General features: G+C 53.0%; 3 protein-coding genes across 9 annotated transcripts; 1 reads left to right on the top strand and 2 right to left on the bottom strand.

The window, feature by feature from the left end:
• Positions 1-293: 293 nt before the first annotated feature.
• Positions 294-16,313, bottom strand: ZNF142 (zinc finger protein 142). 5 transcript variants are annotated; one of them, XM_045854411.1, is made up of 11 exons: positions 16,180-16,313; positions 15,796-15,942; positions 14,705-15,030; positions 13,974-14,108; positions 11,514-12,113; positions 10,303-10,488; positions 8,312-9,136; positions 6,386-6,563; positions 2,738-5,666; positions 2,021-2,126; positions 294-1,120 (listed from the first exon to the last, which is right to left on the bottom strand). In XM_045854411.1, the coding sequence occupies exons 3-11, from the start codon at positions 14,982-14,984 to the stop codon at positions 651-653; spliced, it is 5,709 nt and encodes a 1,902-aa protein (XP_045710367.1). In that variant the 5' UTR covers positions 14,985-15,030; positions 15,796-15,942; positions 16,180-16,313; the 3' UTR covers positions 294-650. The 5 variants fall into 5 exon arrangements, with proteins under 5 accessions (XP_045710367.1, XP_045710373.1, XP_045710380.1 ...); XM_045854417.1 differs by having other exon boundaries at positions 10,303-10,461; XM_045854424.1 differs by lacking the exon at positions 13,974-14,108.
• Positions 16,314-16,466: 153 nt separating this feature from the next.
• Positions 16,467-20,275, top strand: LOC123828767 (mitochondrial chaperone BCS1). 3 transcript variants are annotated; one of them, XM_045854049.1, is made up of 9 exons: positions 16,507-16,553; positions 17,422-17,431; positions 17,758-18,126; positions 18,227-18,366; positions 18,558-18,752; positions 19,036-19,099; positions 19,331-19,500; positions 19,706-19,823; positions 19,968-20,275. In XM_045854049.1, exons 3-9 carry the CDS (start codon positions 17,807-17,809, stop codon positions 20,218-20,220), a joined length of 1,260 nt encoding a protein of 419 aa, XP_045710005.1. In that variant the 5' UTR covers positions 16,507-16,553; positions 17,422-17,431; positions 17,758-17,806; the 3' UTR covers positions 20,221-20,275. The 3 variants fall into 3 exon arrangements, with proteins under 3 accessions (XP_045710016.1, XP_045710005.1, XP_045710026.1); XM_045854060.1 differs by lacking the exon at positions 17,422-17,431 and having other exon boundaries at positions 16,467-16,553; XM_045854070.1 differs by lacking the exon at positions 16,507-16,553 and having other exon boundaries at positions 17,427-17,565.
• A 442-nt stretch (positions 20,276-20,717) lies between these two features.
• RNF25 (ring finger protein 25) lies at positions 20,718-26,823 on the bottom strand. Its single transcript, XM_045855994.1, has 10 exons — positions 26,753-26,823; positions 24,589-24,663; positions 24,230-24,332; positions 24,052-24,119; positions 23,885-23,954; positions 22,641-22,712; positions 22,407-22,544; positions 21,965-22,057; positions 21,544-21,678; positions 20,718-21,342 (listed from the first exon to the last, which is right to left on the bottom strand). The coding sequence occupies exons 1-10, from the start codon at positions 26,791-26,793 to the stop codon at positions 20,800-20,802; spliced, it is 1,338 nt and encodes a 445-aa protein (XP_045711950.1). The 5' UTR covers positions 26,794-26,823; the 3' UTR covers positions 20,718-20,799.
• Between the last annotated feature and the right edge of the window lie 21 nt (positions 26,824-26,844).

Raw genomic sequence — 26,844 nt, 5'->3', positions numbered from 1 at the left:
TGCAGCTGCAGACCCCCTCTGAGCACTGCTGTCGAATTGAAGCTGCTTCCACAAGGAAGCTTCGTAGATGGCAACCCTCCCTCTACAGGTAGACAAAGTGGCTTGGAAATAGGGAGCAGAATAAGGGCCAGGCTCAAGAACAGAGAGAAGGCAGACCTGGGCCTGTCTGAGAATCAATCACTCGGTGGAGAGGGAAGGAGAAAGAAGAGGCAGAGGTCGAAGAGCGGGCAGGGCAGATCAGGACGACAGCCCGGAAATGCCGAAACATGGACGAGTCTGTAAGCTAGGAATCATTCTGTTTAACATGCTTTATACAGCATTAGGCACAACAGCACACATGGTCAGGTACAACTGTTTTGAGAATGCTGAATGAAAACAGGACTCAACATAGTAAGAAGGAAAGAGAAAACGGAATTGGTAAAACCACATCTTATAGTCAGAGACAGTGGGCGTTCACACAAAATCAATTTGTGGTCCATGTCTCTCGTTTATGTAGACGCCAACGTTAAAGTCCTACAGCCAGAGTCCCAGCAGGGCTCCAGCCACCCTGACACCCCAAAGCCAGTCCTTCCTTATGCTCTGAGGTTCTCAGGCTAGCTCTGGACATCTCGGACCACACCCTCTTCTGGTCTGGGAGGTGGGCTGGGACCTCAGCCCTCTGGTCCGGTCGGGGGAGCAGAAGGAGCGGGAGGGCTGGGACCCTCCAACTGCACATCATGCAGGTGTACCGTGGGGGTGGTGGGGTCTTTGCCCACACCTTGGTTCGGGTCGGCCTGCTCGGGGTGGTGCCTGCGCACATGCTTGACCACCTGGAACTTCTGCTTGGCCTTGTAGCTGCAGAGGCGGCAGAAGAAGGGGTGGCGGTCGGTGTGGGTGAGGGCGTGGTGGCGCAGGCCGGCAGCCCAGCGGAACGCACGGTGGCACACGTTGCACACGTAGGGCCTGGCCTCGCTGTGCTTGCGGAGGTGGGTGCGCAGCAGGAAGCGGGTCTTGAAGGCCTTGCCGCACTGCTCACACATGAAGGCCCGTGCTTCCCGGTGCCTGGTCTCCTGGTGCACGCGCAGCGCGTCAGCCCGGTTGGTACAGTACTCACACTCGGGACACTGGTATGGCTTCAGTCCTGCGGGATGTGGCAAAGACAGGGAACAAGTCACCGCTGCAGGGAGCGGAACAGGTTCGGTGGACAGTAAGAGTCACTGTGATCCTGGCACGTAAAGGACACGAGCAGCAAGCTAATTCTGTACCTTTGGAGCGTTCCAGTCTTGTCTGACATTCCTGTGCCCTTCGCCCAACACAGCTCCTTGTATACAATGGGTGCTCAATAAGGGCTGATAACTAACTGGACCAATAAATAGCCACTTGACAGCAGTGGATACTCAAATACGATAGGATTTCCAAATGGGAAATTTCAACCTCCTTTTGGTCATGGGGCGCTCATGGAAGCGGAGGATGTGGTAAGTCCAACTGCTTGCTCAATTCGAGAAGTCAAAAAAAAAGACTTAAGAGGGAAGCGGGTAGAGGTGATAGGCCATTCATAGACACAGATGGCCTTGGAACGCCACTGCTCAATTCCTTTACCCGAGGAGGTCACATGCAGCAATCACAGGCACGTCACCATCGTTAACCCTTTACTGAGAACCTGTGGTTCACGGGCTCCGCAAGCAGGAGAAACCAAGGGTAACTGAAACACAGGTGAACCCTCCCACCCTCTCCTCTTCACTCAGGAGAGTTCCATCAGGTCTGCAGGAACCAGAGAGACCTGCCCTTAGTCACTGAGTTGGGGGGTTCTCAGTGGGAGGTGAGTGACCTGGTGCCACAACCACCTGGGGAGCCTTCGAAAAGTAAACATACTCAGGCTCTCTGTTCACCTCTGTTATGCTTCAGCAGGTTGGGAAGCTGTTCTAGCCACTGAGCCTACCTACTACCCTGACCCTGAGTGAGGACAGACGCCACCTCGGGGAGGCTGGGTGTGCCAGGGAATGGGGGAACCCCTTGGGCCTGTCAGAAACCACGGACTCACCTGTGTGCTTGGTCATGTGATACTTGAGCTGGTTGACCCACTTGCACTTGTAGCCACAGTCAGGGCACAGATACTTCCGTTCTTCCTTATGGATCCGCATATGGTACTGCAGGAGGGAGAACAGAGAACGTGTCCAGAAAAGGGGCACCCCTGGCTACTCAGTGGGCGAGGAGCTGGGGGGAGCAGGCAGAGAGACTGCTGGCAGACAACCCTGTCCCTGCTTCCATCCGGTCCATACCGCCGTTACGAATCGGGTTCCTCTGTCTGGCCGCTGTGACACCAACCTAACCCCCGGGGCCTGTCCCTGGGTCTGCCCGGGCTGTCTCAGCTCCACCACGCTGTTACCCGTGTGTCTGGGTGACCTGACCCCTAGTTCTTAGCTTACTAATCTGTAAAATGAGAAACAGTAAAACTGTACCTCGTGTTTTTGAAAGGATAAAATTACAGTGCCCAGCATATGAGCACTCAATAAATGTTAGCTGTCACCATTATCTAGGCTGTTCCCCATCCGTTACATGTTCATCACGTGACTAGCGTGTACTATGAAATTTTATCTTTATAACAACCCTATGAGGTATTAGCCCCTTTTCACAGATGAGGAACCTGAGGTTTGGAGAAACTAAGGAACTTGACAAAGATCACAAAGCTGATATTTGGGACCCCAGGCAGTTTGACCCCACAAATGGCACTCCGAGCCCCCATGGTCCTGCACCTCACCTTGAGGCGAGAGGGGTCAGCACAGGCGTAGGAACAGAGGTGACAGCGGTAGGGCTTTTCCCCGGTGTGGATGCGGCTGTGCCAGGTGATCTTCTGCCGGTTCTTGGTGCTGTAGGCACAGTCGTTACACTTGTAGAGCCGGGTGCCCCCGTGCCCTTTCACGTGGTGATCCAGCACCAGCTGATGGCGGCACGTGAAGTCACAAAAGGGGCAGCTCAGGCGGGGCTGGCCAGCGTCCCCCTCTGAGGCTGCCGCTGAAGGCTCCTCGTGCTGTTCTAAGTAGTGCTTCACCAGGCCCACCCGCTCCCGGGCGGCGAAGTCACAGACCTCACAGCGGTGGCTGAAATGCTGCTGCCTCCGGTGCTCGTCCAGTGCTGGCCGGCTAGGGAAGGCCTCCTGGCAGGCCCCACACTCGAACCGCGGGTGCTGTTTACAGGTGTGTTCTTGCAGGCTGGCAGGGCTGGGGCACAGGAACCCACAGCGGGAACAGTGCAGGGGGCCCTCAGCAGCCTCTGCAGGAGAGCCGGGGGCTGGGGGTGCAGGCTCAGGATGCCGGCGCAGAGCATGCTGCTTGAGTGCTGTCTCGGAGCTGAACTGGGCCTCGCACTGGGGACAGGCAAAGGCTGGGGTGCCCTGGTGGCAGCTGTTGACATGGCGAGTGATGTCATGGCGAAGGTAGCCACTGTAGTCACAGAGTGGGCAGAAGTGGGTGGGTGTTTTGTCGTGTACCCTCAGCTGGTGCAAGCGCAGTTTTGAGTTAGTACCAAATGTCTGGGGACAGGAACTGCAGGGGATGCGGCCAACACCTGTGTGTCGGGACTGGTGAGCCTCCAAACGGTACCGTCGAGTGGTGGAAAAGTCACAGAAAGGGCACTGATGTGGCTTCACACCCTCATGCTTGAGCCTCTGGTGCTGCTGCAGGCACCTGCTCTGTTTACAGATGAAGTCACAGTCCCCGCACTGAAGAGGGGGCCGGGGGCCACGGGCTGGAGCCACAGTGGAGTGCTTCCGCTTCTGGTGGAGCTTCAGGGCAGCGGCAGCAGGAGTGGTGAATGAGCAGAGGCTGCAGCGCAACTCTCCAGACTGCTGAAGGGGACAGCCCCGGGCCTGGTGAGTCCTCAGAGCCCGCTCCTGCTGGCAGCTAAAGGGGCATGTGGGGCAGGAGAAGCGGGCCCCCTTCTGCTTTGGAACCACAGCTGCGTCCCCATCACCAGGGCTGCACTCCGTATTCCCACTGTTTTGGGGGACCGAGTCCCCATTGCTCAGCGGGGACACAGTAGGCTGGGTCTGGGAGGCACATCGCTTTCCTGCCCCGCTCCGTATCCCCCGGCAGCCTTCGGCCACGTGAGAGGTGATGGAGGAGAGCCGAGAACAAAGGAACATGCATGAGTTGCAGTGGAACTTGCCCTGTTCAAAGTGGAACTTCTCAGGGGTCTCCGGGGATAAGGAGTTTTCTGCAGGAAGTACTGTAGAGCCAGAGGGTGTGGCCAGAGGTTCCTCTCTTTCCGCTGGTTCCCTAGAAAGCTCAGAAGGAGCATCCTTTGAGAGCACTACCTCTACTTCTAACGGTGCAGGTGCCGGCTTCCCACCTTCTGTGGCCTCTGAGGCCTGGCTGCCAGGGGGCAGAGGATGCAGAGGGACGGCTGAATCTGGCCTGGACAAGCTCCTGTTCGTTTTCAGTGAGACACGGCACTTCTTCATCACGTGGGTACTAAGGCCGCGCTGCTGCTTGAAACAAGCCCCACAATCAGGGCACAGCAGGGGCTCTCGGCGGGCAGGGCACCCCGTCCTGGAGTGCAGACTCAGGGTCTTCTCCCGGCGGGTGATAAAAGGGCAGTGTGGGCAGCGGAAGGCCGGCCCCTCTCCCTGCACCACTACCATCTGAACCCGCCCCTCCAGTACCAACGCCTCTGCCTGTTCTTTGTCCTGTTTCCTGAGGGCCTTGAGTAGTGACTCTGACTCAGGCAGCTGGGGCAGAAGTGCTGTCTCAGTGGGTGGAGTTGCCTTGAAGGTTTCCACCCAGCTGTTAGGAGGTTCCTCTGAGGAAGGAGGGTTTCTGGGGGGCTCAGGTACTGGCTTCTCCAGAATGGGCTCCTCTTCAGCACCCAAGCCGGAAGTCCCAGCACCTTCAAAGGCAGACAGCTCTGTCAAAGTTCCCTCTGGCCCTTCCAGCCTCAGGGGCCCCGAGGAGTCCAGGGGCCTGAATTCTACAGGGGCCGTTTCAGCGATCTCCTCAAGTGGTGGCTCGGCCACAGGTCCCAGCTCTACTCCCAGGGCCTCCAGGTGCAGCGTGCAGGTGCCCTCGTCTACCTCCGCTGGGCTGGGGCTGCCGACCAGGTCACCCCCCTGGGGAACTTCACTGCCATCCTGTCTCCCAGGACTGTCCTCGCTGACTTCTGGCAGAGTCTGGTCCAAGCTGGGGTCCACGCTGGGGTCCACCGCAGTCTCACTATCGTGGTCCTGCCCCACAGGCTGGGCAGACAGCTGATCTGAGGACTCTGAGTCCGGTGCAGGTGTCGGGCATTGCCTGGCCTCCTCTGGCTGCTGGCTGGCACAGCGGAGCTGCCAGACCTGGTTCCCAGGCACATAGCCATGGGCCTTGCGCTTGTGGAAGAAGAGGGTGGTGTTGCTGAAGGTGCGGTAGTCACAGAGGGCACAGTGGAACTCACGGAGGCGGGTGTGTCTGCAGTTCTCGTGGCTCAGCAGGGCCTGCTTGTGGCGGCTCTGGTAGCTGCAGTAGCGGCAGAGGTAGAGTGGGGCTGGCTTGCCAGGGTGGTGCTGGGAAGCCATGTGCTTCTGCAGCTCATACTTCCGCTTGCAAGCAAAGGCACACACCTCACACATCAGGGACTTGTCCTGATGTCTCAGCTTATGGCTGCTCAGCTGATCAGCCCGGTGGCAGCGATAGGAGCACTGACTGCACTGGTATCTGGTGAAAAGGGATGGGGGGGGGTGATTAGCAAAATCACAACTATAAACCAAGCTTAACAGCTAACAGTCACTACTTACTATGGGCCAGGCCCTACACTCAGTGTTGTGCATACACCATCTACTTCACTGTTCTTTCCCACCACCCTATGGAATAGATATCCATTTACAAGTGAGGAGACTAAGGCACAGAAGTCAACAACTTGTCCGAAGCTACAAAGTGAAGGGCAGAGACGGTCTAGTTTCAGGGCTTATGTTCCAGCCCCTGCTCTGTATTGCTCCCTAAAGGGAAGGTGTGAATCAGCAACCCACTGTGGATTTCTAAGGAGCTGACATGCCCACAGCTCCACAGGGAAGGCTTCTGCGCCTAGTTCCCACCCTCCCATGGAGGTATGAAAGCCAAGGAGAAACCTCTAGCCAGCTGTGCCCAGAGATCAGAGGACAAGGTGCCTGATCTAGTTTCCCAAGACTGGGCTCTGAGAACTCAAGCGACATCTTAGGGTCCAGGCCTAAACTCTGGGTTCAGGCCTTCTCTGAGCCCAGAGATCCCTCATCCGCAGACTGGGCCACAGGCAGAAGCCAGCTGTCAGCAATGTGCACTACCGGAGTCTCCCCGGGCCCAGGAGAGCACTGGGGCCACAGTGGAATTCAAGAGGCGGCCTATACGCTAGCACAACACTCTTGGGGCAGGGGTGCAGGCGTGTGCGTGCGTGCGTGTACCTGAGGTCGCCCAAGTGCTTTCGCATGTGCACGCTGAGGTAGTGCTTCCACTTGGTGACGTAGCCGCACTCGGTGCACATGTAGTCCTTGGTGTTGGAGTGGGTCAGCATGTGCTTGGACAGGTAGCTCACATCTCGGCATGTGAAGTCACACAGCTCACACTTGTGAGGTTTCTCGCCTTAGGTCGTGGTGAGGGTGGGGATGAGAAGGGAGAAAAGCCAGATCACACACGGATCGAGTAAGCAGACAGCCCATCTCCCCGGCAGGGCTGTCCTGACAGCAGGCAGGGGCCAAAGCCTCATGTGCTGACTGTAAGAGTCAGGGCACTTCACGGCCCTCTCGGCCGACACTGCTCTGCTCCGACTCCGGAGGAGGAGGGAGGGAGGTGGAGACTGAGCTTTTCAAAACCAGCTCTAAAGTCTACTCCTGATTTCTCAAATTGTTGGCACTAACAGCCAACTGCTCCACTTAGCCCAATTCCTTCCGGTTTCGTGGACGAGAAGGAGAACAAATTAGGCAATACACACAGTGGTTAAGAACTCTGACTCTGGAGTCCAACACAATAATAAAGATATGAATAGCCAACGTGTGCAGAGTGCTCGCTCTGTGCCAGATACCTTTCTGAGCACTTATAAAAATGCCTCCTCTCACTGAATCCTTACAATAGCCCCAGGAGGCAGGTGCTGGGATTACCCTACTTTACAGAGGAACCAGCTGAGGCAAAGGAAGCACAGAGCTATTAAGTGGTGGCTCAAATCCCAACTTATTGCCACATGGCCTTGGGCAGGTCATTTAGCCCCTCTGAGTCTCAGTTTCCTTGTCTCCAAGAAAAGGGCAACTTAAATACTGACCTCACACGGCTGACAGGAAGATTAACTGAGGTGTCCCACAGTTCTCAGTGGTGCCCAGCAAGAACTCAAGGGCAAGCTGTCCCTGGAGTCAGGAGCTGGGTGCCATGCTCCTTCAGGACCCTCCCCTGGTCCCCCGACCACTCTCTCAGGCCCCTCCCTGCGGCGAAGGGCCAGCAGTGTGGTGCTCTGCTCTGGCCCTGGGACTAGTGGCGTGATTCTGAAAACAGGCCATTTAAATGTTCAGAGTTTCCCATCTCTCCCTGCCTTCCTTACAAGGATGTTATTATGTGTCAAATAAGATAATATATATAAAAGAACCTGATAAACTATAAGACACTACACAGATGTAAAGTTTTCAAAAAGACCTCATAAAAATGAGTGTGACTAAAGCAATGGGAACAGCAATGGCTTTGTCCTGAGCTGCCTAAAACTAAGGACTTTGTCCCGAACTGCCCTCGTAAACTAAGGAGTCTTTAATTTAAATGTTTAAATGTCTTATCGACCCACTGCGCTTACACTGAGATCACAAGTGGGATGATGCTATACTGGAAAGCCCGAACTCAGTTGTCACTCCAAGGATCAGGAATGCTCGTAACCAATTAAGAGTCTGCAACCACCAGGTCACCAAAAGGACTCAGTATCACAGCTACCAGCGCTATAACGTGTATGGTGGCCCAGGGCCCTCTCGCCCTGTCTTGCACAGCACATCCCAGAACCTGAATCACAGAGGGAGGTCTCTTCCTGATCTGGGTCTCTTCTCTTTAAGAGGCCGGGTGCTGACCGACCCAGTGCTGACTAGGGGTGGGCACAACTGGACAGGGCCTTAAGGGTGAAGCACAACAAAGCGGCGGTCACAGCGCGGGCTCCGGATTACACTGCTTGCATTCAAATCCTAGCCGGACCCCTTCTCTGGCTGAGTGACGCTCTGCTTAAAGCTCATGAATCCAAATACCAGATTTCCCCCCAGGCATACTAGGTCACACGAGACACTGAGTGCAAAGCCATTCATGTGTACGTCATGTCCATCGTCCTCGCCACCACCGTTGCATTTCTGTCGGGAAGGAGGCCCCCTCACCTGTGTGCAGCAGCATGTGGCGGATGAGCACTCTCTTGTGGGCAGTGGCAAAGGTGCACTCGGGGCACTGGTGGATCTTCTCATGAGCATGCATCTTGCCCACGTGATCCTGGTAGGCCACGGGGTTGAAGGTGGCGAAGGGACAGAAGGTGCAGCGCAGCTCCTCACTGCCAGGGTGGCCCTGCTTCTTGTGTTTGCGGAACAGGTGCTTGTTGGAGCAGGCGAAGTCGCAGTGGGGGCAGTGGAAGGCATAGTGGCTCTTGTGGTGGGCCTCCATGGCCTCGGCTGTGGCGAAGAGCATGGGACATGAGTGGTGGCGGCACTCCACCGCCCGCACCCCGTGAGTCTCCTTCAGGTGCTTCGTGAAGGCCTTGCGGTCGGGTGCCGCGTAGCCGCAGCCCTCCTGAAAGCAGCTAAGGGGCAACGGCTCCGCAGCTGCTGCCGCGGCGTGGCTCTTGAGGTGCTCCTTAAGGGCCTGGCTGAGGCGGAACTCCTCCTGGCAGACGGGACAGGCGTAGGTGTCCGAGTAGAAGTTGGAGATGTCCTCGTGCATGCTGGCCATGTGGCGGTTGAGCGCGTTCCTCTCCACTGCGCTGTAGCTGCACAGCGGGCAGTGGTGGGCCTTCTTGCCCTGCTCCCGCAGCTGATGGGTCTTGAGCTTGCTCTTGCTGGTGAAGAACTTCTGGCAGTTGGGGCACTGGAGGCTGGGGTCTGGGAAGTGGAGATGGAGGTGCTCCACCAGATGGGTCCGCTTCTTAAAGCAGCGCTTGCATTCTGGACACATATGGGTCTTGAAGAGGGACTCGGGGCCAGGAGCCACATCCCCTGTGAGAGGGAGAGGCAGAGACGGTTGAAAGTGCGATTCTTCGACAGGTCAGGGGCTGGCCAGGTCATGGAGGGGCCACAATTTGCCCAAACACGAATAGCGTGTGGTCTTTCCCTGCTCTCTCCGGGAAACCAAACAATAGCACCTCGAATATTGTAGTCTCAAAAGAAGAGACAAGAAACCCAAGTATCTAGAGAAACAAAATCACAGGAACTCCTCAGACCTATCTGAAATATCTCACCTAGCCCCCTGCCCACTATTCCCAAGCCTCTGTCTAGAGCGCTCAAAGAAACAGTCTGGATGGAGCTTCCTTGTTCTTCCTGGCCACGTTCACAGGGGCAAGTGGAAGGGTCAGCAGGGCTGGAGGGAAGGAAGGGAAGCCCACGGGGAACGAGCAGAGGAGAAAGTGGTGCAGTCCTCCGACTTCCAAACACGGGCTCCTGAGTTCTAGGTCTCGGAGAGCTGGCAGTAAATACAATCCTCTTTTCTCTACACCTGACAATAAACATGCGCCCTGCGCAGTGGGTTTCAATGTTGTCTACTGAGCTGGAAACTGGGAAGCAAGGGTTTAGGGGAAAAAAATCTTAGGGGGCTCAATGCCAGACAAGACAGGCTGCTGATCATCAGTAACCTCCGGCATCTCTACACTGTGGATATTGCCTGCTCCTTCCCTGCGAAAGCGCTTTCCGCCTGAGGAAAACCAGCCCTGGAGAACACCCTCTATTTACCCCTACACCCTGTGTCACTAGTTTTTACCTATTTACCATCTTCCCACTAGACATGGCAAAGTGGACTCTTAAGAATGAAAGGATCTTCCCTGGCTGGTGTAGTTCAGTGGATTGAGCGCAGGCCTGCGAAGCAAAGGGCCGCTGGTTTGATTCCCAGTCAGGGCACATGCCTGGATGGCCAGCCAGTTCTCCCTGGGGTAGGGGGCACGCAAGAGGCAACCACACACTGATGTTTCTCTCCCTCTCTTTCTCCTTCCGTTCCCCTCTCTCTAAAAGTAAATAAATAAGGTCTTTAAAAATATATAGACTATTAAAAAAACCAACCAAACAAAAGGACCTGAACTAAGCTCAAAAAGCCAAACCTTAGAACCTCAGCGCCAGGCTCTCCACAATCCATCCCTCCCCACCGCCGAGTTCAAGCCCAGTCACATCATTACCTTCCAACTGCTGAGTCCCTTGGCTTTTCTCCAGCGCTTTCTGCGAGTCCTTCAGGGTGCCACTCTCCTCCACTTCCTCCTCTTCAGCTGCCTCCTGCCCGGGCAAGGGCGTACCCGCTTCCTCCGAAGGCTGTCCCTCTCCTGGGGGCAGGGTGGGAGCTGGAGACACATACAACTTGATGAAGTCTACAGGGGACAATGACAGCACCGAATGCTTACGCTTCTCCTCTGGCTGGCTGACAGGACCACCCCCACCCCCACCCTGTTTAGCACAAGGGAATCTTGGGCTCTGACAGGAAGACCAGGAATGAAGCTCAGTGATGCTCCAGGCTAAAGTGAGTCACACCTCAGATAACACCACCCTCGGAGCCCTTTCGGAAGGAGGTCTGAGGTCACCGGAGCTGGGGGTAGGGTCTGCGACATGGAGCCTGAGTGCGCTGCCTGTCCCTGGCTCAGGCCCCAGTCTAATGGCTGCCAGCTCAGTGCAGATGAACATAACCAGAACTCCAAACTGTCCCACTGAGAAACCCAACTCGGCGGTTCAGGGTCGCACCCTGTCCCCTCAAATCTATCCCTTGTCTTCCTCAATAGGAGCGGCTGCCTTGGTAAGGCAAGGACCTATGACTACTTCCCAGGATAAAAAGGGTCTTCTCTTTGGGAGCAGAGCACAGGAGTCTTAGCAAGCTGGATTCCCTCACCAGAACCCTGGCCTCTCCTGGCCTGACTGCTCTGTTTCCCCCTGCTCCTCTGCTCAGCCCAAGGGACTCAAACCTTGGTCTTTTCTGAGACTAAGAGAAGAATCAGTGGAGCATCACCTTCCTTGAAGGTTTCTTTTTAAAAATAACTCCAGCTTCTCCTACGCAACTCCACTTACTCTAAAAGGGAGTCAAAAGGCATTCTACTAGTGGCTACGGGCTTTTTAGCTTTTGCCCTCAGAAAGTTCTAGAGTGGATCAGAACAGAATGAGTGGTTAAGTAACTTCAAGGCCACAACGTAGCTGAAGCCAAATTTCACTCAATGTCACAGACAAAGACTTTCTCTGTATCCCATATGCTCTGACTGGCCCAAGCTTTCTGGATGCCTTCCCATGTTAGTCAGTAGTTCTGTCCTCCAGAGCCACTACTCTGCTTCCCCGGTATTCGGACACACACCCACGGCACTGGATACACTGCCTTTCCAGGTGGCATCCTGCTGGGCCCCTGGCCTCCTACCTGGCAGCAGCTCCTGGGATGGAAGATCCTGAACGGCCGAGAGTTCTCCCTGCGTCCTGGCCCCATGGCTGCGCTGATGCTGCCGGAAGAGTTTGACGTTGGAGCCCATGAAGCTGCAACGGTTGCAGTGGAAAGGGTAATGGGCCCGTTGGTGCAGCTCCATGCCCTGCTGGCTCCCGAAGAGAAAGGGGCAGCCCCGGAAACAACAGGGCACGGGAACCACTCCGTGGGTCTGCCTCAGGTGGTGCTGCAGACCCTTACGATCTTCAGCAGAGAACACACAGCCAGACTCTGGGCAGGAGAAGGTATAGGGGGGCCCCCGGTGAATCTTGAAGTGGCTCTTCAGGGCCTGGGGTTGGGCAAACTCCTGTCTACACACAGGGCATGGCAGGGGCCTCTCCAGTGGGCTGTGGCCCTGCGGAGGGCCAGGGAGAGTGAGGTTGCTGAGGCGTAGCTCTACAGAGCACGGGGGACCAGAGAGGCCCTCCACAGGCTGTATAAGGGTCTCGGCACACTGGTGCAGGGCCAGCAGAGCGGGCTCTGCAAAGCTCTGCCCACAGCGCTCACAGAAGTACACCTCCACCACCTTTACCAGGACACCTGCAGGCAGAGGACCAACAGAGAAAGACACAGAATCAGACAGAACGAGACTCATGGGAGTTAGTTACTAGCAGAAAATACGGGTAAACCTTTTTTTTAATATTCACGGGCTGGGGATGGACTTTAAATCTGGTTCTGCACCTGGGCTGTAAGCCCCACGAGGGCAGGGACAGTCCACCTTTCACACATGCATTTGGAATCCCTGTATCTAGCGCAATATTTGGCACAAATTAGGTACTTAATAAATATTTGTTAAATGAACATAACAAATGTTAATCGAATTAAGAAAGCATTAAGAAAAGGCAATATATTTTGCCCAAATAAAAGATTAGTAACTTTCAAAAGAAGAAAATGACAATCTGGGAATAATATCTACAGTAGAAACAGCAAAGGGATTTACTTTCACATTCTGTAAAGAGACTGTCATAGGGCCCTGGCTGGTGTGGCTCAGTGGACTGAGTGCTGGCCTGTGAACCAAAGGGTGGCCAGTTCGATTCCCAGTCGGGGCACATGCCTGGGTTGTGGGCCAGATCCCCTGTGGGGGTCACACGAGAAGCAACCACACGTTGATGCTTCCCTCTCTCTTTCTTTCTCCTTTCCCCTCTAAGAAAAACCCCCAAAAATTTAAAAAGAGAGATTGTCATACACATAGCAATTCATAAAATGGAGAACATCCTTTTTTAAAAAAGTCAAATCATGTTCACAGTAATTGATGCCATTTCTTAAGCAACGGGCAAGGCCTTGATAAAGGCTTAGCAAACACTTTCTTGGCCCTTCAACTGCCCTGTAAGAAGAGGGACCTGGATTCTGTGAGCTTAATACCGCCGTGTTTGCCAGTGGCGGAGCCTGACTGAAGACCACATGTGTGTTACATTTATTCTGGTGGTCCTTTTTCTCTTCATGTTATTGTTTAAAGAAAAATTCAAATAATACAGACATATTTTTTATTTTATTTTTTAAAGACTGTATTTATTTTTAGAAAGAGGGGAAGAGAAGGAAAAAGAGAGGGAGAGAAACATCAACGTGCAGTTGCCTCTCCCGCGCCCCACACTAGGGACCCGGCCCACAACCCAGGCGTGTACCCTCAGTGGGAATTGAACCAGTGACCCTTTGGTTCACAGGCCAGCGCTCAATCCACTGAGCCACGCCAGCCAGGGCTACGGATACATTTTTTCATAAATCCCACCCTCACAATTTGGTCTGTATCCTTTCAGGCCTTTTGGGCTCATTTTTCTGCAATTGCTTTTTTTTTTCCTTTGTTATATAGCAAGGATATTTTTATCTATGAGTACATTTAAATCTACCTTATATTTTTTTGTCCAGTTCATAGTACTTTAGGACATGGATAAATCAAAGTGATATTCTGCCCTTACTGATGGACACCTGGGTTGTTTCCAACCGTCACAAACAAAGCTAGCCCACACATGCTTCTCCCTCCATTTTTGTGTGTGCGTGAGTCTTCCTACAGGACAGACCCTGATGACTGAGATCACGGGGTCAGAGTACACATACTGTAACATGTGTTATGTAGATACGCTGGCCTTCAAAAGCTTATGCTAATTTATACTCTCCATAAGCTACAAAACAGTATCTGTTTTCCCAAAGCCTCACCAATGCTAGGTATTATAAAAAACGTTTGACTTTTGCCAAAGTCAAGAAACAAAAATGGCATGTTGTAGTTATTTTTAACTGGAATTTATTTGTGTGTTAGTGAGATAAAACATCTTTATGGTTTGGACTACTGGTACTTCTTTACTAAATTTCATGTAGATTTCTCCCCCCCTTTTAAAAAAAGACTGTTTCTTCCTCTTACAGAGCTATTTACATCTTAAAAGACATTAACTCAACTTTCTTACACACCGCGAATGTTTTTCCCAGGTTTTTTATTTATTATTTCTTCCACCACATGAAAGTTTAGCAATATTACACGATCAAATGAACCACTCTTTCCCAGTGTTCTCTGTACACCACCAAGAGGACTTGTGACAACTGTAGCTAGAGGAGAGCAACGAAAAAACAGGGAAGTTACTTAAAATGAAGAGTTGTAGATGTGGGAAGAACAAAGGGGAGAATCCTTCTTTTTACATAAGTGTAAATGCTCAACTCTCACTCTTAGCCACATGCCTTGGATGAGTCAAGAATGCTATACACAAGAAACCAGGGCAGGGAAACACCAGATTACTTCTGGGAGGCCCTGGGCCAAGCCCAGGGTGGTGGACAGAGACTGGGCCTTTTGCCTAATTCCTGGCTGCAGTTCCTGGGTGGGAGGGCCAGTATGGGGGAAGAGTCCCCAAGGACTATTGCAGTAAGGATTGGGCAGAGGCGTCAAAAATGTCTTCCCTTCTGGATTACTGCCTAGCAGACATGATGCCCTCACAGAGAAAGACTGCCAAGAGCTTAGTGCAAGGTTGTGACCATCTTGCCAGCTTTCAGTCAATGTTTACCAGCTGCAAATCAAATTACAACACCTCTCAGTATAAAAATAGGGCGCTACCTAGTGTTCTCCTTCTACTGGTACATAAGGATCAAAAATAGCAGACAAAGCTTCAGGGCCGTTTATCCCACTGGCCTGCTAGCAACTATGTTCATACCTGGTGTCTCTCCAGGAGCACCTGGGGATAGGTTTGCAGCTACAGCTTCTACAATGATCTCCATGTTCCCTGTGACCTCTTCCGTTGTCGTGGCCTCCACCAGCAGGCAGCCTGGGGCAGCAGGCAAAGGTGTGGGGTTCCCAGACGGACAGGGGCCATGGACAGGCTCCAGGATTCCAGGCTCAGAGAGAGGTGGGGGGATCAGCAATATCTCAGAGCAGAGACCATCCATCCCCTCAGTGCTGTTGGCTGGCTGTGAGTCCAGCATGGGGTCTGTCATCACCACCAACTCATGTGCTGTGGTCTTTGAAGTGCTGATAAAACAACTAGAAGAAAAAACAAACAAAATATAGTTAGATCTCTCACTTTCTCCCCAGCTGGTGTGGGCACACAGCCTAGTGCCTGCCCACGTAGGCAGCCATAACCAGTTAACCTCGAAGTTTTCTTTTTATGACAATGTCAAGAACCAAAATTATAAAAATTATAATAGAGGCCAGTACTAGGAGAGCCAACAAATTTTCGCCAATATATTAAAGATTGCACGTTATTATTATTATTATTTTTTTGGAGGTAGCTGACCTTGGTCCAATCACTAAGCAATCTGGATGTTTTCTTATCTGCAACAAAATTGGATGGGGCCAAGAGATCTCAGAGGTACCTTCGCCCTTTAACATTTTATAATCTCACTATTTCTTAGCATGGGCATAAGGCCCTTCCTTCATGGTCTGGCCCTTGCTAACTTCTCCAGATTCTTCTTCCACCTTTCCCCTCAACAGATCTCTGAACCAGTCATACCACATTCCCCAGGCTCACAACATTCTATTTTGCTTCCATACTCTCACACAGGCATGTATCCATGTGCCTCTGTCTCTGGGCTTGAGGGGCCTTTTCCCTTTCTCCATCTTTCTAGTCTGGCTAACCAATTCCTAACTATCCTTTAAGAACCTGCATACGTATCCTTTCCACTACGAAAGCTTCCTGACAGATTAAGGCAGAGAGAAGTGCTGGGGAATGAATGAAACCTGGCTTGGGTACTAAGGCACCCGGTCTCCACCTGCCTGAGGGCTCTAACCCTGAGGGCTCTGACTCACCGCGTAAATCTGGGCAGTAACCTCGCTTTTCCGGATCTCAGCTTTCTTATCTGTGAAGTGGAAGCGATGACAGTGTCCACATCGTTGGGCGGGAAGCGGGAATCACAAGAGCCAGAGAATGGGAAAGTCAATTTGTAACCTGCAAGGCTTGGGATGGAGAATCGTCCAGATTATGGTCTTGAGAAGAGACAGCGAGTAAGCGGGCGGGGGCCAGAACAGTGACGTGACTGAGGCACCCAGGCTGCTATGTGAAGCGCCGGTGTCCCGTTCGTACGGGGTTCCCACCTCCCAGGCCCACCTTCATTCTAGGGCACGAGAAACTTTTGCCTCCAGCCGCTCCTCCCGCACTCCCTACTAGTTCCCGCCCCGCAGCCGCTCACTCACCTCCCGGCCCCGGGCCGGCGGGAGCCGCATCTCTTTGGTCGACCAGAAGCTGGAGCTACCTCCCCGGATACCCTTTGTGCGACCGCCTCCGGCCCAGCGGTCCCTAAAGCTACGGACCTACAGAGGCCACTCTCTCTTCCTCTTGGCGGCGGGAGGAGTACTCTATGGTTTTCCCGTGCGTCCCCCGCCCTCCCCCATCCACCCCAGACAGGAAGCCCGAGGAGTACCACCGAGAGTCGTGGAGCAGAGTGGCACGGCCTTCTCAGTGGGCGTGGCGGGAAGTAGATGAAAAAGTTCGGGGGTGGAGCCAAGCGGCCCTTCCCTCGAGTGCCGAGGGGTAAACCATTGAGAGGGAGGGCCAGAGAGTCTTGGCGGTAAGATGATGGAGAGACGGGTTGTTCCAAACCTTGCTGGCAGAGGCGCGAGCAGGAGTGGGGGTGGGGCGGTTCGCGAGGGGGCTCCCGGGCGCCCAACAAGGGTCCGGAGCGGGAAGGGCTTTATCTGTGGCCCTCCACGCGTAGGTATTTTGGAATTCTGTATCCAGCTCTGAGCCTCAGTGGAGGTCACTGCTGTCAATTTAGCGCCCTGCGTGCCAGACTCCGAGCAAAGTGGCAGTGGACGGGGGAGGTGTACGAGAAATCAACTGGCTTTCTACCCCTCGGGATCTTACAGTCTAGAATTAGACCCGGTCACTTTTTTTGCGTGTGTGAAAGAATTATGAAAAATCTCCATGGAAGTAGCAAATGGGCAGGACTTCAATTGGAGAGAATAAATTAGAATGTTCTCTCCACTTCCGAGTGGAGAGAACTGCTTGAGCCAGGAGATGGTTTGCACATTCATTCAACAGGGAGTTTTAGGAGCTAAGCCATGAAACAGAGGTGGAGGGCTTTGAGCACCAGGCAAAGGTCTGCTGAGGTCTCAGGGGTCTGTTGAGAGGTTTGGAGTAGAGAGATAGGATTGAAGCCGATCTTTATGAAGAATGACCTAGACCCTTGTATAATAGCAGTTTGGTGAAGCCGGAGGTGGAGACCCCCATTACGATGCCATTTCAAGAATAAAATTAATTTTAGACAGATGGGAGGTATTAAAGGGTTAAACAGGACATCAGGAACTGAGCATGTAAAGGAGAGGATATGTGAAGGTCATTACTCATGGTAACAAGGCATGGTGGTTACCAGAGATCAATGGAAGAGAATGGCTTCATCCTCTGCTATCTGGCCAGTGTGCCCCTTTCTATTTCAGCTGGTCTCAGGTACCACAGAGATTCTGCCCATCTGTTCTCCTGTTGTGAAGCCGGTTACATTGTTCTCAGGATCAAGAGAACATAGTCCTCTGGCAGGAAACTGAAATGTGAACAGGATAATGGAGGGCAAAATGGGACAAGAGGTCTGGAGTCCCAGGCCCCGAATTCCGACACCATGGCCACCCCACAAAGGGAGGGTATTGAAGCACGCAGTAGCTGACCTTTCCTGTTTCCAGCTTCTGCAAGAGGGAAGGGGTGGGGAGAGGAGGGACTGAGGAGTCCAGTTTATAAACTAATCTCGTTTGTTTCCTGTTTCCACTGCTCCCCACCCCCAGGTTTTGAAAATGCCTCAGGACTTGTAAGGTTCTTTGTTTTCCTTTCAAGATGCCCCTCTCAGACTTTGTCCTGGCCCTGAAGGACAATCCCTACTTTGGGGCTGGATTTGGCCTGGTAGGTGTGGGCACAGCCCTGGCCCTGGCCCGGAAGGGTGCCCAGCTGGGCCTGGTGGCATTCCGGCGCCATTACATGATCACGCTGGAAGTCCCTGCTCGAGACAGGAGCTATGCCTGGTTGCTTAGCTGGCTCACCCGCTACAGTACCCGGACTCAGCACCTCAGTGTTGAGACCTCGTACCTTCAGCATGAGAGTGGTCGCATCTCCACTAAGTTTGAATTTATTCCCAGTCCTGGAAACCACTTTATCTGGTAAGGTGGGGGCCAGGGAGGGCTCTGAGAGTAGAAGAGGAGAATGAGGGGAGCTGGGTTTGACCCATCCATTCACCCCACTTTGACCATTCTTACTCAGGTATCAGGGGAAATGGATCCGAGTGGAACGAAGCCGAGAAATGCAGATGATAGACCTGCAGACGGGTACTCCTTGGGAATCTGTTACCTTCACAGCTCTGGGCACCGACCGCAAGGTCTTCTTCAACATCCTGGAGGAAGGTGTGGGACGATGACACAGGCAGGCTCTATGGGGAGTTGCAGGGATAGGGGCATTTGACATCAGAGGACAAGAAGCTCAGAAGATCTGAGCCCATGGGTGCAGGGCGCGAGGGGTAGCTGTTTTGGCAAAGCTCTGCCTTACATGCACAGCAGAGAAGAATATTGATTTTGTCTCATCTCCTCCCTTCTAGCTCGAGAGCTAGCCTTACAGCAGGAGGAAGGAAAGACCCTGATGTACACAGCCATGGGCTCTGAATGGCGACCCTTTGGGTATCCACGCCGGCGGCGGCCACTGAATTCTGTGGTTCTGGAACAGGGTCTGGCTGAACGAATTATCAGGGACGTCCGGGAATTCATTGATAACCCCACGTGGTACGCTGACAGAGGTGAGGAGCAGCTGGGGTCTTGGTCAGGCTGTTTTTGATGCGGTGTGAGAGCAGGAGGAAGCAGGCTAGTTTCTGTGGCCAGATGGGGTGGCTCCAATTCCAATACAGCTCCAGCCCAATTCCCAGCGATGAAGAGGAAAGAACAGTTGCCTAGGGGGATGATTTCTTCCAGTAGCAAGGTCTCTGGGCCTCCTGGGATCAGGGCTGGGAATGCATGTGGACACCTGGGGCAGAGTACATGATTGACCTTAGGACTTGACAATCATCCTTGCTGTATTCCCAGGCATTCCCTACAGACGTGGCTACCTGCTTTATGGGCCCCCCGGTTGTGGAAAGAGCAGTTTTATGTGAGTCAACATTTCTTAACCCTCAAACTGGAGAAAAACTGGGTTGATGGGATTGGAAAGAGAAATAAAGGTGGGGAACAGGGACCAGGATAAACATAAGACATGGAGAACATTAGGGTGGGGTGGTGGAAGGGTTGGGCCTGAGACACACCTAGTATAGTGAGGAGTGAGCAGTTGGGTCTAAGGACGAATGCCCAGATCGCCAACCACCTGTGCTCCCATCCCTCATAGCACAGCCCTGGCTGGGGAGCTGGAGCACAGCATCTGCCTGCTGAGCCTCACAGACTCCAGCCTCTCAGATGACCGGCTCAACCACCTGCTGAGTGTGGCCCCGCAGCAGAGCCTGGTGCTCCTGGAGGATGTGGACGCTGCCTTTCTCAGTCGAGACCTGTCTGTGCAGGGTGAGAGGAGTTGAGGGAAAGGGGGTTTCTAAATGAGGAACAGTGGAAGAAAGTGGAAATCCAGAGGGCTAGTGGATTTCTGGGTTAGCAACAAGAGCCCAGAGGAGACACAGACAAGTAGGGGAATACGGTGGGGAATGGAAGGAGCTAGCTTTAAGCAGGGCTACAACTGACCACTTGTGCTACTTTATCTGCCTTCCTCTAGACCCAGTCAAGTACCAAGGTCTAGGTCGTCTCACCTTCAGTGGATTGCTCAACGCCTTGGATGGTGTGGCTTCCACTGAGGCCCGCATTGTGTTCATGACTACCAACCACGTTGACAGGTAGGAAGGAGTGAGGCACTCAGACTTCGAGGCCAAACTCCTCCAACTTGACTCCTAGGGAGGATGGGCAAGTTCAGAGGGGACCATCATTTTGGGGGTACCAAGGGTAGTACTGCCCATGACTGCCTTGCTGCCTTTTCTTAGATTGGACCCTGCCCTGATACGCCCAGGGCGAGTAGACCTGAAGGAGTATGTGGGCTACTGCTCACAATGGCAGCTGGTCCAGATGTTCCAGAGGTTCTATCCAGGGCAAGCACCTTCTTTGGCGGAGACCTTTGCAGAGTGTGTCCTTCAAGCTACAACACAGATCAGTCCTGCCCAGGTGCAGGGCCACTTTATGATGTATAAAAACGACCCTACAGGTGCAATTCATAATGCTGAGTCCCTGAGGAGGTGACAGCTAGTCAGTGCTCAGCTCTCCTCGAGGGGATCAATAAACACCTGTCACCCTACTCTGGTCTGATTTCCCTTATTGGTACTTCATTAAAAAGCCTGAGCTGCAATCAGATGCCTACAGGGGCCCTCAAGCATCCACATATACAGGTGTTAGCAGAACAGTCTAAGACAGAGAGAAAAGAGAACTATAGTAAACACAAAAGCACAGTCTTCTACCCAAAGGCATTCCGAAGTGTATATATACGTGTGTGTGTGTACATAACGTGGGAATACATGCAGAGTGGGTTACAGGGCAGGGTGGTTCCTGCAGATTCTCCTTAAATACTGGCATCCACTGGCTTCCCCCGAAACCCACTCCACTAGTGGAGATGTCAGACCACTTTACCTGGATCCTAATCTCATGAGATAACAGATCTCAGGACAAACTTGGAGCTACTTTGTCACACTCCAGGCTTACAAGGAATTTAGAAAGACACCTATACTTCACAGGCTTGGCGCTACTGAGCAAAGAAAGCCAAACAAGGCCAAATCTCTTTATTGTCCCCCTCCTACCCCATTCCCCTCTCCCCCCACAGTACTGCTAGGAACCATCCTCAGATTCCAGGCTCAAGGGTTCCCTTCGAGTACCAGGAGGGTAGGCTCCCCGACCCCGGCGCAGGCGGGGGTAGGAAGAACCTGGTGTCCGACTTTTGGGGCGCCCCCAGCGAGCACAGTCCCCAGTCCGGCGGGGTGGGGGACCTTCAACTCCTTGGTGATGGGGTTCTTCTGGTTTTAGGTCCATGGGCTCCTTGGGGGGCTTCTCAGGAGGTGGTACTTCCTGAGTGTCACTGGTACCTTTGGGGGTACTGTACTCCCCTCCCTTTAGGTGCCTCCGTTCAGGCTGTCTCCAGGGGCCTCGACTGGCGCGGGGGTGACCTAGGACAGCTTTCTGGGTCTCGCCCAACCTTTGCTGATTTGGCCCAGTCCCTGGAATCTTCTCGCACGTGTACTGGGAGGCCACAGGCAGAGCTGACTGGGGTGGTTGGGCAGTTGACGAAGTGGACAGTTCTGTGGCAAGGGCACTGGGTGGTTGGGATCCTCTGGAGGCATCTACAGCTGACTCGGGTTCCAAAGGGGCAGGAGGCTAGAAAAAAGTGAGCAGATGCAGTGAAGGAGATTCAGCTTCTCAAAGCAGGGAACTACGGCCTCTCGCCCACTAAATGAACCAAGCACCATCAGCCTATTGCCTCCCTGGGTAGAACGAACTCACCCTTGGGCCATGGCAGAGGGGTGCTGGTAGGAAGGTTGGTGTCATTAGGGAAGGAGCGGGAAACCCTTTCCTCACCTGCTGGAGGCTGATAAAGTACCGGTTACGCTCAGCCTCAAGGTCAATGATGCCCCCTCTCTCCTGCTGCCTCTGGTAGAGCCGCTTGAGCTCTTCTTGCTGGCGCAAGCTCTCTGCATTGGGCTGGTACAGCTCCTGGAGGGAAGGGAGCAGATTGGCAGGAAGGAAAGAACCAACTGAAGGTAGACTGGGGTTCCTGATTTTCCAGGACTGCCTCTGGAGACCTGCACAAGGTTCCTGGCTTCATCCCTCAGGTTTGGGCTCCTGAATGAAGCCTTGGGCTCCCCGTGGGGACTGTGGCTTTGCAGAGGTCCCAGGTTGAACCCAATTCCAGATCCCATTCAAGGCAAACAAGATGCCATTCCTCCCTCCTTGGAGAATACCATTATTCTTGGCTCAGGTTAGAGAGGAGTTCCCTTACCATGGGCTGTTGGGGTTCAGGGGCTGCTTTCAGTGAGGCAAGATCATACACGAGGGGCTCTCTGCAAACTGGACATTGTACACCGACTGCTTTCTAAAAAGAGGAGAAAAATCACATCACGGCTTCATGGCCCAGAGTGATCACCAGCTGCCCAAGCCAGCCAGCCAGCCCAATCTGCCGGGGCACAGGATGGAGGGGCACCGGCATGCCCGCCCAGCAGTGAGGTGGGACACAGAAGGGTTGTCTAGATAGAGGTCTGGCGCCCTCTGAAACGGCATTCGGTGTGATTACAGGTACACAAGGATGCTTTTTCTAGATAAGTGAGTGTTCATTAACCTCAAAGGTACCTATGACCATGGAAGGTTAAGAGCCCCTGGAGCGGAGGGAGCGGACAGGTGGTGAGGTGGCGGTGTCAACTGTGAGCAGGGGCTGGCGGGCTGACCTGTTTGGCTGCAGCATGCTGCCGTTCCTCTTCCTGTCCTTGAGCCTGCAGCTCGTGCTCCATGTGCTGGATGTACCGAGCCAGGCAGTGGCAGTGGAAGTAGTGGTAACAGGGCGTTTTGGTGAAGGCTTCCTTCTCCTGGAAGGAGCGCAGATGTGGGGCACTGCGTCAGAGCTCTCTCACCAGCCATCCACTGCCCGTCCCAAGCAGGCCCCAAGCCCCAGAGACACCCACCTGGAAACCATAGAGGCAGATGACGCACTGGCCATGAGGGATGTTGTTATCTGTGAGAATTTCCTTCCCTTTCTGAGAGGAGAGAAGACACTGTTCAAACAGGGAGGCCGCAGCAAGACCTGTGAACAGAACCCGTCTACTATCCCCAGGAGTGGCTGGACTGTTTCCCGCCAGGCCAGGTTATACCTCGTGTTCGCGCATGTCTGTCTTGGTGAGGCTCCCTCTGCTTGGAGTTAATCCTGCTCTTAAGTCCCTACTCCTACCCCCAAATCTGCCTGGCTTCAAAGATCCAATTTAATTGTTTTCCACTCATGTAGTCACCTTTACTAGCTCTTGGGGATGAAGATAATATACATTAGAAAGAAAAAGTGTTCAATTAAAACATATCTTCTGGGAGGCCATTCTTGGTTAACTGCCTCTGAATGTCACTGCCCCAGTGAGTCTGTTCTGGAGTAGACTTTGAGAAAGAAGGTCAAGGCGTGGACAAGCCGAAGCAACAGGGAATTCAAGCGGCATCAAGTCGGGCTATCAAACAGATGTGCACTTGCACCGTTATTTCAATAGCTAGCACTCTGGAATTCCACAAAGTTCAAAATTACATGGTGGAGGCCTGACTCAAGGGCGCGACAGTGGCCTATGCACGCTCTCTCTGACAGCAGGCTACTCGCCTTTATTTCTTGAACATTCCTCTAAAAAACTCAAAGGAGAGGAAAACCAGACTGTGCCTAATTGTGTGTTTTTTAACCTCAAACTGCACAAGTGGTCTGTCGGTATTAACTTGTAGTTCTAGGTGTTGCTTCACGTAGGTCATTTCCTTCCCTGGGCTAGAAATTCAGTCCAGGACCACGACTTTCCCCAGTCAGCTCTAGTGGCACACTGGCCTTCCAATGTGCATTGACGGCAAATACCCTCGAGGGGTCCGTTTCTTGTTACTTTCAGGTGCCAGTGTCAAGAGAACAAGGAAGCACTCAAACTGAAGCAGGAAAAATGCAAGTTTAAGAGGAAAAATAATTTTCTAACAAGCTGCTGGAATAGGTAACCTCGCAAAGCTATAGAACTGTCTATCTTTTGGGGACATTTTTCAAAACAGAAGAGAGCGGAGGTTATCTTTCGGGAGTTAGGAATGGACTAACAAGGACTAAGTAAATACAGATATATCCATGATTCTAGGCCCACAGCTTCCCCCGAAAGAAATTGTTCTAGTTGAAGGGAAGGACATCTCCCAGGGCTAGAATACCTCTTACCTCGATGAGTTCATAGAGCATGGCAGTGCCCAGCCCAGCCGTGGCCACCTGACTCAGTGCCTGTGAGATCCTGGAGGGAGAAGACAAACCGAACATTAGCCCTGCCCCCTTCCCTCCCTGCACTGAGCTGTATCTTGAGTTCTCCCTGCTCTGACCAGTCCACTTACTTGTGGATTTGTTCATCTGAGAGTCCTCGGGGGTTACGGATAGAGATCTGTGGCACCTCATTGGGATACTAGTAGGACAAAACCACAGGTTACCACTAAAAATCACCCCACCCCAGGACCTGTCCCCTTCCTCCCTGGTCCCATCCCACCCTCTGGTGCCATAAGGCAGGGGCCTCACCTGTGCTGGGACCCGAAGCACCAGAGTGAAGCAGACATACTGTGAATCCTGGTCTTCTGCAGTGGCAGGGTGCAGGGTGATGTGGATCTCCCAAGGTGAAGATCTGCAGGTGGATGAGGTGGAGACTGGGATGTGACTGGGCCGGGGCTGGGCGGTTGGGGAGGGCAGGGGTGAGACAGTAAAATGGACAGAGGAAGTAAGCATTGGGCTCGCTTTTTTGGCGGGGGACGGGGGTGGTGGAATAAAAGGAATAGTCTTTGTCTACATGAGAGAAACATCCCGGAATCGAGGCTCACAGATCCTGCATGGCATCCTCTCATTCCTAAGGGACTCATGACCACCTCTGGTTGAATACATACCTGCCATTTCCTTTAACCACCTGTAGTTCGTCCAGATAGATAGATTCTAACACCTCAATTTCAGAGGGAAGGACCCTAGAGAGACAGAGTTGTAGGGGTCATTTCCGCCAACAGGGGAGGAAACAACCCCAGGAAGGTGAAATGACTGGCCCAGGTCTCAAGGCTTAACAGAGGCAGAACTCAGAGGGAGCCTGGTTTCCTGCCTCCCTGCTGAAGTCTCACTGCGCTACTGATTATTCCTTAGCGGCCATCTCTCTGACCCAGAAATGTGATGTTCATTGGTTAACATCAAGGTTACCAACGCCACTCTTGGCTTTCCCTGCACTATTGTTCATGTGGATCCCAGGATCTACACACACTGCTAATACCAGTCACCTTAAAGCTTCTCAAAGGACACACCAACCTGAACAGACCCAGGTGGTACAGAAGCTGTGGTACAGTGAGCCATCAGCCTCAGAGTTGGTACCAATTACTTAGCAGCCACGTAGCCTAAGTAGTTACTTATGTCTGTAAGCCTGAGTTACCCTGTCTCACATGTACAGCTAACACCACCTCCTCCCTAAGGTTGCTGTGAAGATGAAAGGGATTTGTTTATGTAAGGTACCTAAGAGCATCTTGGCCACAGTAGCTAGTCTATGTCCTCTTTTTCCTATTCGTATGTAACCTTTTCCCTTAAAAGGAAGAAAGAATGTAGTTAGTATCCGATGTATTTATTATCCTGTTGTACAGCTGATCTACGTAAACCTGTCCAGGTCAGGATCCAGTGGTCCTGATGTAAATCAGAGGACACACATTTTCAGTCACAGAAACAGCAGTTGTAGCGACACTGAGGACGAGTGATTGGCTTAAATCCACAGCCCCGCCCAGGTAATACATGGAAGGATGTGCGCTTGGTTTGCCTTTTTATAGGTATATTGTTCCCTCTTCACCAAGATCAGCGCTGCCCATAGCCATGACCTGTGTATTAGTGGTTCTCAAAACTTTTAAGTCGCCAAGCACTACGGGCTAACTGTGGAATCACCGCTGTCCTCTCCATGGGTCAAAGTGTCCCCTCAGATCCCTAATGCTCCCCCGAACAGGTTGAGAACCGTGCATTTAGATGGTCTCAGTAAAGGCCAGCACTGGTGGGGCTTCCTGGGCCAAGAGGCCCTTCAACAATTCACCCAGCTTAGGTGTGCCCTGGGCCTTGATGCTTGATCAAGGTATGGGATGGGACAGTGGTGAGGTATGGGTGAGGTAGGGGATGGGACAGTGGTAAGGTGGTGACAAAAAAAAGGGGGGAGGATGGGGGAAGAGATTGTAGAATATCTTAGTACTAAGGATACAAGATTTGGAATCAGACACTCTGGACTCCTAGTCACAATTAGGTACCATTTGGCAAACCATTTTACCTGTCAGGCTTTATCTAGTCTTGTTAGATGCCCACATCCCAGAGTTATTAATGAGGAGGCCGATGGATGTTCCAAATCCATCCTGACCCTCTCAACTATTCTGTGAGGTAGATGCCACACCCACTTTTTCAAAGCAGAGGGCAATGACTCATGGAACGTGGGTGGCCTGGTCGGCATCACACAACTAATAAAATGTGGAGTGAACCCACACTTATCCTTTTTTCCAAATCCCAGGGTCCTGTCAGGTTCTGGTCTCTTGTTAGTGTTGCTTGAGAGGATTAAGAGCTTTGTGTGAAGTGTAAGACTTATTCAGACAGTAGTCCCCAGTGCTGTCAGGGAGGGAGAAGGCTGAGGAAAGCCTCAGTAGAGCTAGGCTGATCCATGGGGAAAGGGGGGCGGGAGCTGGAGGACAACGGCTTGGAGAGGTTAAAAAGGAGGGGGGCGATCGAATGAGCAGACATCCCTGGGGACCCTGAGCAAACCCACTTCAGTAGGACAATGGGATGGGACGAGATCGGAGAGGGGAATCGAACCGGATAAGGCGCGGCTCGACCCGGCTTGGTCAGTGCAAATCCGGTAGCCCCTGGCTTACATTAGCGCCCCTCCACCCACCCGCTCCCCAGTCCTGAAGCTTTCAGAGAAAGATGTCAGCGTCTCTGCCATCCCTCTTCCCTCGCTCCGTCCCCGCATGCCCGCCATACGGACCGTCCGCGGCCGCTGTTAGTCCCCGGACCGGATCCAGGCGGTCAGCCAAAGCCCATGCCCCAAGTTACCAGTCCTCCTCCCCTGCAGCTGCCGACGAAGACGTCGCCATGTCCTCCCCGGCCCACAGCCGGAACCGGAAATGCCCTCGGATTAATCGGAG

The sequence above is a fragment of the Phyllostomus hastatus genome, unplaced genomic scaffold, assembly GCF_019186645.2.
Source record: "Phyllostomus hastatus isolate PE091 unplaced genomic scaffold, TTU_PhHast_1.1 phas_contig_137, whole genome shotgun sequence".
Classification (NCBI taxonomy): domain Eukaryota; kingdom Metazoa; phylum Chordata; class Mammalia; order Chiroptera; family Phyllostomidae; genus Phyllostomus; species Phyllostomus hastatus.
This window is presented reverse-complemented; position numbering and strand designations above follow the sequence as displayed.